The 13,187-nt window shown below is 41.9% G+C and overlaps 1 protein-coding gene across 1 annotated transcript in view; it reads left to right on the top strand.

Annotated features, from left to right (window-relative positions):
• Positions 1 to 8,193, top strand: part of c1ql3a (complement component 1, q subcomponent-like 3a) — a 75,035-nt gene extending 66,842 nt beyond the window's left edge. Inside the window, exon 2 of the mRNA XM_028803368.2 lies at positions 7,649 to 8,193. Coding sequence (XP_028659201.1) covers positions 7,649 to 7,828 — 180 coding nt within the window. The 3' untranslated portion in view covers positions 7,829 to 8,193. The remainder of the gene's footprint in view (positions 1 to 7,648) is intronic.
• The last annotated feature ends 4,994 nt before the right edge of the window (positions 8,194 to 13,187 follow it).

Here is a 13,187-nt window from a genome sequence, read left to right on the forward strand (position 1 = left end):
TTCATCAAATGAGGAGGCGTGCTAGTGGGCATTACGGATTACCGGCCACTCAACTACTTGTAGCAGTTTGTAACAGTAGGTGCCTTTCTGCTTATGAGTGATGAGGCAAACAGGTGTGGAATAAGTGTGTGAATTTACATACTGGAGAGGCTCATGGAACAGAAAACAGAGCGACACTTGTCATCGATAAGTATGTTATGTTGATTTATGTGTGAAACCATTGGTTTGTTTGCTTTTTAGAAAACTCAGTTTCTTGGAAAAATGTTCAGCCCAGGGACAAAAGGGGGGAAAAAATATCCCTAAAAGAAAATCCAGCGTGGCATCACTGAACAAAATATTTCACTTGCAGGTAGTTTTGTCTTATCTCGGATAACAATTATTTCTCACAAAAATGATTTACTGTTCTCTTTGGGTCTGTATGGATTTCATCCAGATGCTCTGGTTTCCTAGCACAGGACAAAGACGTACAGGTTAGGTGTATCGGCGATGCTAAACTGGCTTGAGTGTGTGTGTGTATGTGTGTGTGTGTGTGTGTGTGTGTTTGCTCTGCAATGGACCAGCACTCCATCCTGGAATTGTTTCTGCCATGCGCCATGTGCTTGCCAGGATGGACTCCCGTAGGATGAGGTGGTCTTTAAAAATGATATGATATGCAGAACCACAGCCATCCGAATGTCCCTCAATGATTAATGTCTCACCACGGCAAAGTTCACCAAATTATTGAAGATCTAACTCAATATACCCGGCCGAGTTATCGTGCAGCTGGCGCGCACAAACAATTTCCTTTTCCACGTGCCAACTACGAGGTAACTCAAATAGATTTTATGGAGAGAACAAAAGAAATCTTGTGAGTTCTGCTCAATAATAAAAATGCATTTAATTAGCATATTAAAATAAGACCCTGATTTTTCCACTGGCATTGGAACACAGTGAGCAATTTTCACTGTTAAAGTGTTATAATCAATAAAATTCACAAAAGAGGCATTAAAGACGATAACAGGCACTGCTTCTGTTTGAATCGGATAAACACACTAAACAGCCACAACATTCAAACCACTGAGACGTGAAGTGAATCACATTGATGGTCTCGTCACAATGGCACTTGACATATAGTAGGCAGTAGGTGACCAGTCAGTTCTGGAAGGTGACGTGCTGGAAGGAGTGAAGGATCTGAGCGACTTTGTCAAAGGCCACATTGGGATGATGAGACGACTGGGTACAGTCAGGTCCATAAGTATTTGGATAGTGACACAATTTTCATAATGTTGGCTCTGTACCCACCACAATACAATTCAAATGACGAAATCATTATGTGATTTAAGTGTAGGCTTCAGCTTTATTTCAGGTGGTATAACAAAAATATTGTATGAACCGTTTACTACTGACAGCAATTTTTATACATGGTCCCCCTATTTCCAGGGTCTCAAAAGTATTTGGACAAACTAACCTACTCCTAAATATGACGATCATATTCAATATTTGGTTGAAAGTCCTTCACAGTCAATGACTGCTTGAAGTGCTGCGTTTCCACCCATCGGTGATGCTCTGCCAGGCCTTTACTGCCACTGTCTTCAGGTGCTGCTCGTTTGTTGGACTTTCTGCCTTCAGTTTGGTCTTCTGCGAGTCCAGTTGGGTTGAGCTCATCTGATTAACTCGGCCATTGAAGAACATTCCATTGTAAAGCCCTCGGTTTGCTGTCCCAGTGTGTTTCGGCTCGTTGTCCATCTGTACTGTGAAGTGTCGTCCTGTCAGTTTTGTAACATTTGTCTCAATCTGAGCAGACAGTATAGCGCCCTCTACACTTCAGAATTCATCCTGCGACTTCAGCCAGCAGCCACATCGTTAATAAACACCAGTGAGTGACTTCCATCGGCAGCCATGATAATCAGGCCATAACATGGCCTCCAACATGTCTCATTGGATTCATTGGATCGTGAGCTGTTCCATCTCTTCTCCATACTCGTCTCTATCCATCATTCTGTACACATTGATCTTAATTTCCTTTGTCCAAAGAAAATTGTTCCAAAACTGGAGTGTTTTTTTAGAAATATTTTCTGGCAAAATCTAATCTGCCCTTCCTATACTTGAGATTCACCAGTGGTCTGCACCTTGTGGTAAACTAACTGTCTTTACTTTCATGAAGTCTTCTCTTGATTGTTGACTTTGTCAGTGATAGGCCTACCCTCCCAGAGAGTGGTCTTGGTTTGGCTAAATGTCGTGAAGGAGTTCTTCTTCACCAAGGACAGAATTCTGCGATCCTCCAGCACAGTTGTTTTCTGTGGTCATCCAGACCTTCTGGTGTTCCTGAGCTCACCTCTGCGTTCCTTCACTTTAAGAATCTACCAAATGGTTGAGTTGCCCACTCCTGGTCTGTCTGCTGTCTCTCTAATGGGTTTGTTTTGTCTTCTCAGTCTAATGACGGCCTGTTGTTTACTTTCATGGACCTCATGTTGAGAGTTCACAGTGACAGCTTCCAAATGCAAATTCCACACTTGGAATCAACTGCAGACCTTCTACCTGCTTAATAGTTAATGAGAGACCTGCTGACACCTGGCTAAGGAACAGCCCATCAGTTAAACATCCAAATACTTTTGAGCCCCTGGAAATGGGGGGCTAAACAGAAAAATGGCTGTCATTCCTAAATGGCTCATATGATATTTCTGTGAAACTCCTTAATTTAAAGCTGAAAGTCTACACTTCAATCACGTAATGATTTCTGAATTTCAAATCCATTGTGGTGGGTACAGAGTCAAAATTTTGAAAGTTATGTCACCATCTAAATACTTATGGACCTGACTGCATATCATGAAAAGCGAAAGTTAATCAGAGGTCAAAGCTCATCCAATGGAACAATGTATGGCTATTAGAACCTTCAGAAGAGCTGACGTCAGTTCAATTTGCTGTCGAGAAATACAAACTAAGAGAGGGAGAGGCTGAGACTTTGAATGCCATAAAACCCACAGCTTCACACCAAGACGGGGACGTTCTTCATTAATGTGTAGAATTAGAGTTAGATTTTGCAGAGACATTACAGTAGAAACCTAACCTTCTGAAAATGGCCCAATAAGTTTCACCATAACATTCACTTTAATTTAAGACCAAACTATGAAGGTGTCACACGTCGCATGAATTCTTGAATGAATTCCAACAAACTCCTAAGACCTAAGGCTGGCTGAACACCTATTTGGTGAAGTGACAGAAGACATTCAATGGTCCGCCCTTTCCTAAAGTCGAATGAGATAACAGAAATTGTTGTCCTTCTGGTTTTTCGCTAATGCTGATGTCATTTCTTTAAGTTGCGTTTGTCTCCGATTTCCTTCACGGTAGATATAAGGGTTTCAGTCATTTCAAGGGTTTATGGGGTCGTCACTGTCACGTGCACAGCATGTGATCAGTAAGGATATCCACAGGTTGTTTTTCTTGTGCTGGCCACAGCGTGAGCAGACCTGACGTGTGTTTCTTCTTCTCTCATCTGATGGTCTCTTTAATGTCTGCTGTTGATCCCTTCATTTGTTGTTGCTCTCTTTTCACTAATCTGGATGGAGAAGTTTACATAACACAAGAGTTTCACTGCTGCTCAGACATGACAAGAAAATTGAGCTTGTTCTTCTGCTCGATTGTTGTAGAAGAAAATTCAGAGGGATCAGAACAAGCGGCGAGTGACCGTCGTCCGACTGCACCTCAGGATCTGAGTCTGTAGGCAGCTGATGGACTTGTCATTTTTTTCTTTTTATTCATTATCTCCGATGAGGATAAATCCATTCCATTATGTAAAGCAGCACTTTTGAAATTACACCACATGAGCCTCCGCTGATGATCCATCCCTGATCTCGAATATTCTCAAACCGTGTTACATTTTAATCAGATTTCTTTACATCTCTGCTGGCTCTCTTTGCTTTCTAAGGTTCCCAACTTGGAGTGATCTTCAAACCCAGTGAGCATTAAATATCAAAGCAAGGCTAAAATTTCCAAAACAAATTCACACCACAAGTGACCCTCACACTATGGGCTCATGTCACTTTACTGGAGATGACACAACGGCTGCAAGTTTGTGTCGGGTGTCGCTGCCACTTGATGACTACGTGCTCTTCAAATGGCGGATTTACCGCTCGTTTCAGAAAGACATCGACTTGGGAGACTGAGTGCTATTATGAGCATCTTCTCTCTGACACACTAGCATGGAGGACTGTGGCAGAAGTGTGTCAAGAAACGCTACTGGGGATCCTTTACAGCAACAGCAATGTCCCTTTACAGTGCCTCAATGGGACCTGGACTGGCACTGGGACTGGCACTGGGCTCGCATGCTCACCACGTCACTTTACTTCTTTTCTTTGTAACACTTGTGTGTTTGAGATGTTGGTTTTTGTTTTTATTGTACTCGAGCTTCTGTAAAATGTCTCCATTGGGACAAAGTGATATCTATCTATCTATCTATCTATCTGACCAATATAGTGCCTTTCACATCTATCTATCTATCTATCTATCTATCTATCTATCTATCTATCTATCTATCTATCTATCTATCTATCTATCTATCTATCTATCTATCTATCTATCTATCTATCATATAGTGCCTTTCACATCTGTCTGTCTATCTATCTATTATATAGTGCCTTTCACACTATCTATCTATCATATAGTGCCTTTCACACTATCTATCTATTTATCATATAGTGCCTTTCACATCTATCTATCTATCTATCTATCATATAGTGCCCTTCACATCTATCTATTATAAAGTGCCCTTCACATACATCTATGTATTATATAGTGCCTTTCACACTATCTATCATATAGTGCCTTTCATGTCTATCTATCAATTTATCATATAGTGCCTTTCACTTCTACCTATCTATTATATAGTGCCCTTCACATCTATCTATGTATTATATAGTGCCTTTCACACTATATCTATCATATAGTGCCTTTCATGTCTATCTGTCTATCTATTATATAGTGCCTTTCACACTATCTATCTATCAATCATATAGTGCCCTTCACATCTATCTATCTATCTATCTATTATATAGTGCCCTTCACATCTATCTATCTCTCATATAGTGCCTTTCACATCTATCTATCTATTTATCTATTATATAGTGCCTTTCACATCTATCTATCTATCTATCTATCTATCTATCTATCTATCTATCTATCTATCTATCTATCTATCTATCTATCTATCTATCTAATCTATCTATATATCATATAGTGCCTTTCACATCTATCTATCTATCTATCTATCTATCTATCTATCTATCTATCTATCTATCTATCTATCTATCTATCTATCTATCTATCTACCATATAGTGCCCTTCACATCTATCTATCTATCTTTCTATCTATCTACCATATAGTGCCTTTCACATCTATATATCTATCTATCTATCTACCATATAGTGCCTTTCACATCTATATATCTATCTATCTATTTACCATATAGTGCCTTTCATATCTATCTATCTATGTTTCCTATTTATTTGTCTAAGACAGTGCAGTGCTAAGATAAAGTTTAGAGATGAGTGACCAGGCTGATTAAAGTGCTGTAAGCTCGAAGCCATGAAGAAAGATTAAAGCAGCTGAGCCTTTTCTGTTTAAGCAAACAGAGAGTAAGAAGTGAGATGATTGAAGTTCTTTTTTTTTAATTATGAAGGAAATCAGTCCAGTAGATCCCAGTTGTTACTTTAAAATAAATTGTTCAATAAGAAGAGAGAGAGAGAGACAGTCGGAAACTTGTTAAGTTCAAATGTTAGAAAGTTCTTCTTCACACAAAGGCCTCCAGTAACACAGAGGGGCTTGATAAGAAAGGGCAGAGCCGAGTCTTTATTCTGAGGATACTTCACTCCTTTATTGCGGGTGGTGATGTCCATTACATCTTCAACAAGTCTGTGACAGCTCAAGAGAAGCCCACTGAATCAAGACGGTGATAACAAGGGCAGGCTGAGTTATGGGGAGCTCTCTGGACCCGCTGGAGGTGGTGGTGGAGGACAGAATGAAGCTAAGGCTGGTAGCCATCATGAACCTTGCTGCACAACCTTCTCTCGGACACGCTAGAAGGTTTAAGTCATAAAGAAAGATTAAAGTAGTTGAATTTTTTCAGTTTAAGGAAACGGAGATTAAGAGGTGGCCTGACTGAAGTTTTTAAAGGGATCAGATGTCCCATTAAAAGCAAGGACATGAAAGTAGTTGGAAACTCATTAAGTTCGAATGTTTGAAAGCTTTCCTTTACATTGAGAACCACAGACAAGTAGAATAAATGACCAAGTAGTGTGGTGCCCAGAGGGGACTGGGTGGTCTCGTGGCCTCGGACCCCCTGCAGATTTTATTTTTTTCTCCAGCCGTCTGGAGTTTTTTTTGTTTTTTCTGTCCTCCTTGGCCATCGGACTTTACTCTTATTCTATGTTAATTAATGTTGTCTTATTTTAATTCTTACTTTGTCTTTTATTTTTCTTTTCTTCATCATGTAAAGCACTTTGAGCTACATTATTTGTATGAAAATGTGCTATAAAAATAAATGCTGTTGTTGTGGATAGTGGAATTTCAGGAACCTTTAAATTTCCACTTGATGTTCTCTCAGAGAAGTTCTGCGATTACAGTTGGTAAAGTCTGTTGGGTTTAATGCCGTGTTCTTGTTGCTATTTTGCTGACGTTCTAATCGCACTCCTGAGTTTGCGATTCCTTTAAGCATTTTTTGTTCTTGTAGTCTGTCAGTCCAAATCAGAGTCATGAAGGAGCTCTGGACTGTAGGAGGACTGTGTAGATGGCACACCAACGGTAGCCATGCTGGGATTTGAACCCAGGAGTCTCTGGAGGTGGAAGGCAGGAGTGCTGACCAGTGAGGTCCCTTCGGAGGACTCCAGAGCTTATGGTGATCGGCGTCTCTTGACAAGTCTGCTACTGCCAGTGCGTACGCTGCATGCCCACCTGTGTGTTACACACGTCACATGCTGTGCCCTCCCCAGATCAAGTTTGACATATTAATCTCAGAAAGAAAAAAAAAAACGTGTTCCTAAATTTGTTTGAAATAATCATCATTTACTAATTGATGTCATCGTAACAAAAACAAATGAAGCCATTATCGTGCCAGTCAGATTTACTCTGCATAAAGCACGCTAATGACTGGCACCTCATCATTGGGCATTTGAAAGGCCGCACACACACTCGAGATTCATTCTTCTCTTCTTTTATGTCTGTGTCTCGCACACATTTACATTTTTATGCAGTTCTGCAAGCCATTCCAGGAGAAAACGACCGATAATTCTGCACGATGTGTCACACGGCATTAAATCTCTCCTTGCAAATTTCTCAGCCCTCCTCGGTGTGTGCCATGTGGAATAGCAGCTGTGTGATGAGGCCGGATTTATACATATAAAGGCCCCAAATGTTTAGGAGGTTTGAAACGGGTGGCGTGTTACAGAGCCCGAAGATGCTGAGCAACCCGAATGGCACAAAATCCGGGCCTGGAGATGCACCTTCTCACTTCAAAATAGAAAGGTGGCATCAGAAGGGGATGAAAACTTTGAGTTCCCATTTCAGATTTCTGTTCCCGTAGTGCAGGCGGTTGCTGCTGCGTTTGCACCTCTGGTGAGTTTAGGGGGAGACTGCAATTTGCTGTTTTAGTAACCACTTGTGCCTTTTTGCTTGCAGGTCCGAGCCAGCGCCATTGCACAGGATGCTGACCAGAATTATGACTACGCCAGCAACAGTGTGGTCCTTCACCTGGAGCCGGGAGACGAGGTCTATATAAAACTGGATGGTGGGAAGGCCCATGGAGGAAACAACAACAAATATAGTACATTTTCTGGATTTATCATCTACGCGGACTAAAACATTGCGATGGCAGACATTATTATTATTATGTTCTTTTCCTTTTTTTCGCTTTCCTCACCGAGGGTCCCGAGGTGGAATGGATTCCTGACAGCCTTCTCGCCTGTAAAACCGATACATGAAAATGAATGACACCGGACAATCCAGTGGCGGAAGGCGAACAACGAGAAAGGGAGAAGAAACGACCTGCCTCACGTTTGTAAACTCCCAATGCGCCATGTAAAAATAATATCAATAAATAAAACAAAAAAAATAATAAGTGAGTCCAAGGTGGGAGTGCAAACTTATTCGGCCAGGAGAGTATTTCATGTCCTTGATAGCAAATGTAAAATGTTTTATAAGAAATGGTAATATGTGCACTGAATATTCTACTGTAGATCTGCGGTGGGTTGGTACCCTGCCCAGGATTGGTTCCTGCCTTGTGCCCTGTGTTGGCTGGGATTGGCTCCAGTAGACCCCCGTGACCCTGTGTTCGGATTCAGTGGGTTGGAAAATGGATGGATGGATGGATAGATGAATATTCTATAGGGTGGTCCAGAGCTAATTATGCAATTTTCATTACGCTATAACTTATTACGTTTATTACATAGAGAATTCACAACAAATTCTTTTTGTTGCCGATAGTACCTGCCCTGCATTCCAAAATGGCGGGGAGACGGTTGTCAGTCGGACAGCGGGTGCTTTCCTGCATTGCATAATTAGATCTGGACCACCCTACAAGCCTGTCATTTGTGCCTCCGGCACGACGTCTCGTGACCTGCCTTTTCGTTTCCAATGCTTGACGGCCTCACTTGATGTGCAGAAGAAAATGCATTTGTGATGTCCATTAAAAGAAAGTGCACACCGACTTTATCACGTTTTACTTTTCCCATTCGGGTAATCTCACAATTATCAATTCAAAAAAGAACGAACGACATTTAGGCCAATGCAGGTTGATGGCAGTAAATGTGCATGGACTTAAGCAGCAGTGTGAGTGCCAACTGGGCCATTGGCAGCAGAGGCAGACAACAAGGAGGAGATAAAAGCAACGCGTTGAAATCAAGACAATTCTGGGAACGGCGAAAGGAGGCTTTCGTAGCCGACCGATTTATTACATGTAGGATACAAGGTGGAAGATCTCATATGTGAGTGAAAGAAGACAAGAAAGCACAACGGAGCACCAAAGCTGAGGAGGGAGAGCATTGACTTTGTAACGAGGGCAATGCTACATTAACGATAAACTTGCCGAGCTCTTATTAGCACATTGGACCGGGCTGTTCTGCCACTTCTCCTCTCAAAGCTTATTATCAAGCAAAAGGAAACAGTTATGGAACAATACAAGAGAAAAATGTACATATGTAAATATATTTTAACTAAACAATTACACACTTTTACTTACTACCACAGCACCAACAAAATCTCTTGAGCAAATGCCAATCTCATAGATATAGACACTCCCTTAAAACACACCAAATTCCCACTTTTCGTTATAAAGGATGGCCAGTCCCAACAAAGCCCACATATCTTAAATATAAACGTCTATGTGTGTGTGTGTGTGTGTGGGGAGGTTGAGTCGGGGGTAAAGGCTCCGCCTCCGAAGAGAGAGAGACACTCGCTTAGCCTCTAATAACACACGTGAGGTGAGCACGTCGGCAAAATGAAACCTCCCAGGACAGAGACCCCCAGAGTCGTTCCTTTCGATGTCCTGAAATCTCTACATTTCAATTTTTATTCTGACAATTTCGGTTTCTAGGACCCCAGGCTTTTTACTGCATGGGCGTACACTGCTAGGATATACATAAATATACACAAAACTCTCAACGTGACCCCCCTGTGTACGTGAGGCACAGTGCATATATATATATACTGCGACAAAAGGCGCTATATCAATGCCTGACCAGACACAGACAGACATGGGAGGAACACATATAAAACAAATAAATGTTTTGATTTTTCTTTTCTTCTGCCTGTGGGCAATGCCTTCCCCGTTCCCACTGGCACAACACAGTCCAAGCACTAAGCACACACAATCCCAATACTTTCTTCTTCTTTTTCCTCTCTTTCTTTCTCCACCACTCCTCTCCGGCAAGCTTTGTCTCCCTCCTCCTGACTTTGGCTCCCGGAGTGGTGGCTGCTGGTTCCTTTTATAGCCCACCCGGACGTGCTCCAGGTGTTTGATGACCCATTTCCAGCTGCACTTCCGGATGTGGTGGAAGAACTGCCCACATGGGCTCAGGAACCACTGCAGCGCCCCCTTGTGGCAACCCCAGATTCCAACAGGGTTGTAGAGAACTCCACCTCCCATGGAGCCCTGCGGGAATCTAAGGCACCACTGCCACCCAGCGTCCCAGGGGAGGTACTGATCAGTCCACGCCTCTACCCCCGGCTGGTCAAGGGCCCTGGCCGTCCATCATAGAACACAAATATAAACACACTAGAGACAGATAGAGTATAAATCCACATGAATCCAGTCCAAAGGGTTATTGTCCATGAAGGAAGGAGAACCTTTGCGAGGAGGGCAATCAGATTGGGAAGGATCGAGAGAAGATGGACAATGGTGCTGATGGTCCCGAAAGCAAAAAAAAAAAAAAGTCACCGATCTCACCCTCTGAAATCGGAAAACCAAATCATAAGGACAGTCTTAAGAAAGAAATAATAAAAGTCGTGCAGGTGGCCCCCTCACTAACCTTGTCCCAGCGTCGGGGCGAGATGTTTCTACCTTTTTTTTTCCTTGCCGTTGTTAATGTCTGTCCTTTTAAACTTGTAACGCAAAGAGACTATTCCTCTCAATCACTTCCTTCTCGCCGGTTTTAATTTCGGTGCCTCGACCCTTCATTGGCTATAAACTGGAACAGCTTTTTTTGTTTTTGTGTTGGGCCTTCCAGATCTTGCCCCACAAAGATAATGCTATCAATCACTCCTGATCCTGAACTGCGAAAGGCTCCTCCGCCTGAATCTGAGTGACAAATAGCACACAAAAGACAGACGAGATACAACACAGACAGGTAAAATGTTATTTCAATACATTCCTTATGTGGCAGTGCTACAACTTTGTCTTCAGAAGTCACTAACTCAATGTTGGAGCGTTTAGAGTAGAAATCATTAGAACCATTTTGTTCAGAACAGACCATTTAGCCCAACAAAGAAAGCCAAACCTGTTCACCTATACACCCATTCACTAATTTTCTGCCACTTAGGTTGTGTGTGTGTGTGTGTGTGTTTTTGCGGGTGTTTGGTAGGGCTGTGCCAGTCTAAGGAAAGATGCCCAGACGTCTGCTTTCCCTGCCAAGGCCTAGGAAGTAAACATGTGAGGTTTGAACACACAATGGGAGGTCTGAAAATCGAAAGTCCACCTCATGAGAAGGATTTAGGAGTCATAGTGGACTCGACACAATCAACTGCCAGACGGTGTTCAGAAGCCATTAATAGAATGTCAGGTTATATAGCACCTTGATGTATGGAGTACAAGTCCAAAGAGGTTCTCCTCAAACTTTATAACACACCAGTGAGGCCTCATCTTCAGTCCTGTGTACAGTTTTGGCCTCCATAAAGACAAAGCAGTGTAGAGAAAGTTCAGAGAAGAGCAACTAGTGTAAGTCCAGGGGATGAGTTATGAGGAACGATTAAAAGAGCTGAGCCTTTACAGTTTTAAGAAACAGAAGATTAACGAATGTTATTTACCTTGAGTTATTTACTTACTTCCTACAGCGTAAAGTCACAAGTAGAGTCCAGAGCTTCCGGTGTACATAAACAAAGTACAGCGATGGCAAAAGTGCGACGTGCTTTCTTGCTCCGATGTAGAACTGTCGTCATCACCTGAGTTCACCTCTGTTATAGCACGTCTGTATGTGAACAAAGCAGTGTCAGATGGGGTTTTTTGTTCATAAACGCGACTGAGAGAATAAAACTGAATAATAAAAAAAACAAAGCTAACCTTTACAGGTATCATACATTTACACAGTCTGTTACAGACTAGAATCAAATGTATGTTTTTATTCTAAAATAGTAAGAATAAGAGCAGCTCACTTCTCAAAACGGACTTGTCCGGGGTCGAACTCGTGAAGTTTTGATTACCAGTCAACAGTTGATACCGTTGCGCCACCGAAGCAGTAGTAGCAAATGCGCGTGAATGTCGCACCCTAATGCGGGTTCTTTTTCTGCAGTTATATTCTTGAGTAGAAGTGCACTTGTTCTGTTATATTTGTACCTTTTGTGAAAGTATTTATTTGATATTTGGACTTCAGGCTTCACACATTATACACTTCATGTCTACATTTTGTCAATTATTACTAAAACATGAAAAACGTTTCTGTTTTAACGATGTGTTTACATAGACTGTTGTAGACATGGAACACACATGAAATGCATGTGTTCCAAATAACGATATAGTATTTATAAAAGGTGTCATTTTGCTTGACTTCTCACTCTATACAACTCTAAGCAACTGACATGCAGATAAACAGACTTGAGCTGAGAAAACTGTGTGGCAGTAGGGGATGTGATAGCAGGCTGCTTGCTGCTTATCGACACATTTACAGGACAAAAGACACTGATGGAGAGGTGTGAAGCGATTTAAGGTGGGACGGATCTACGAGTTTTTTCATAGGCTCTGGTAATTCTAGTGTTAAGAGGTGACCTGATTGAAGTGTTTAAAATGATGAAGGGAATTAGTCCAGTGGATCGAGACGGTGACTTTAAAATGAGTTCATCAAGAACATGGAGACACAGTTTGAAACTTGTGAAGGGTAAATTTTGTATAAACATGTGGAAATTTTTCTTCACACAGACAACCACAGACACATGGAATAAGTGACCAAGTAGTGTGGTGGACAGGAAGACTTTAGGGACCTCCAAAACTTGACCTGATTTTATTTTGGAGGAATTAACTGGACAGGACTGGTGAGTTTTTTTGAACTGATTGGCCTGTTCTTGTCCAGATTATTGTAATGTTCTAAAAAAAACCCACCATGGGGATAGTGCCTGCTGGAAGATATAATCTCTTGAGGGTGGTCTGCCCCGAGGTCTCCTACTGGTCTCCTACTCCTACAGGACATAAACACCTCAGCAAGGAAACATTGTAATCAGATGCCCAAACCTCTTCAACTGGCTCCTTATGGTGAGGAGAAGAAGCTCCTACCCTCTCTCTAAGGCCGAGCCTGTTCACCTAATTTCTCCCAAAAGGCATCAAGTAGACCCCTTCAAATACCTACCATTGATGGTGATGCAATGCGTGTCACCAGGGCACCTCCACTAGAAAAGACGAGCAGCATGCTTGGACTGAAGTTCCAAACTTTGTGTCTAAGCAAAGACAAGACCTGTGATTGTCCCGAACAAGAACACTTCAAGAAAACAAAGAATTAGCAGCAGCTTGTTTGGTGTT

Source organism: Erpetoichthys calabaricus, chromosome 6, assembly GCF_900747795.2.
Source record: "Erpetoichthys calabaricus chromosome 6, fErpCal1.3, whole genome shotgun sequence".
In the NCBI taxonomy this organism is placed as follows: domain Eukaryota; kingdom Metazoa; phylum Chordata; class Cladistia; order Polypteriformes; family Polypteridae; genus Erpetoichthys; species Erpetoichthys calabaricus.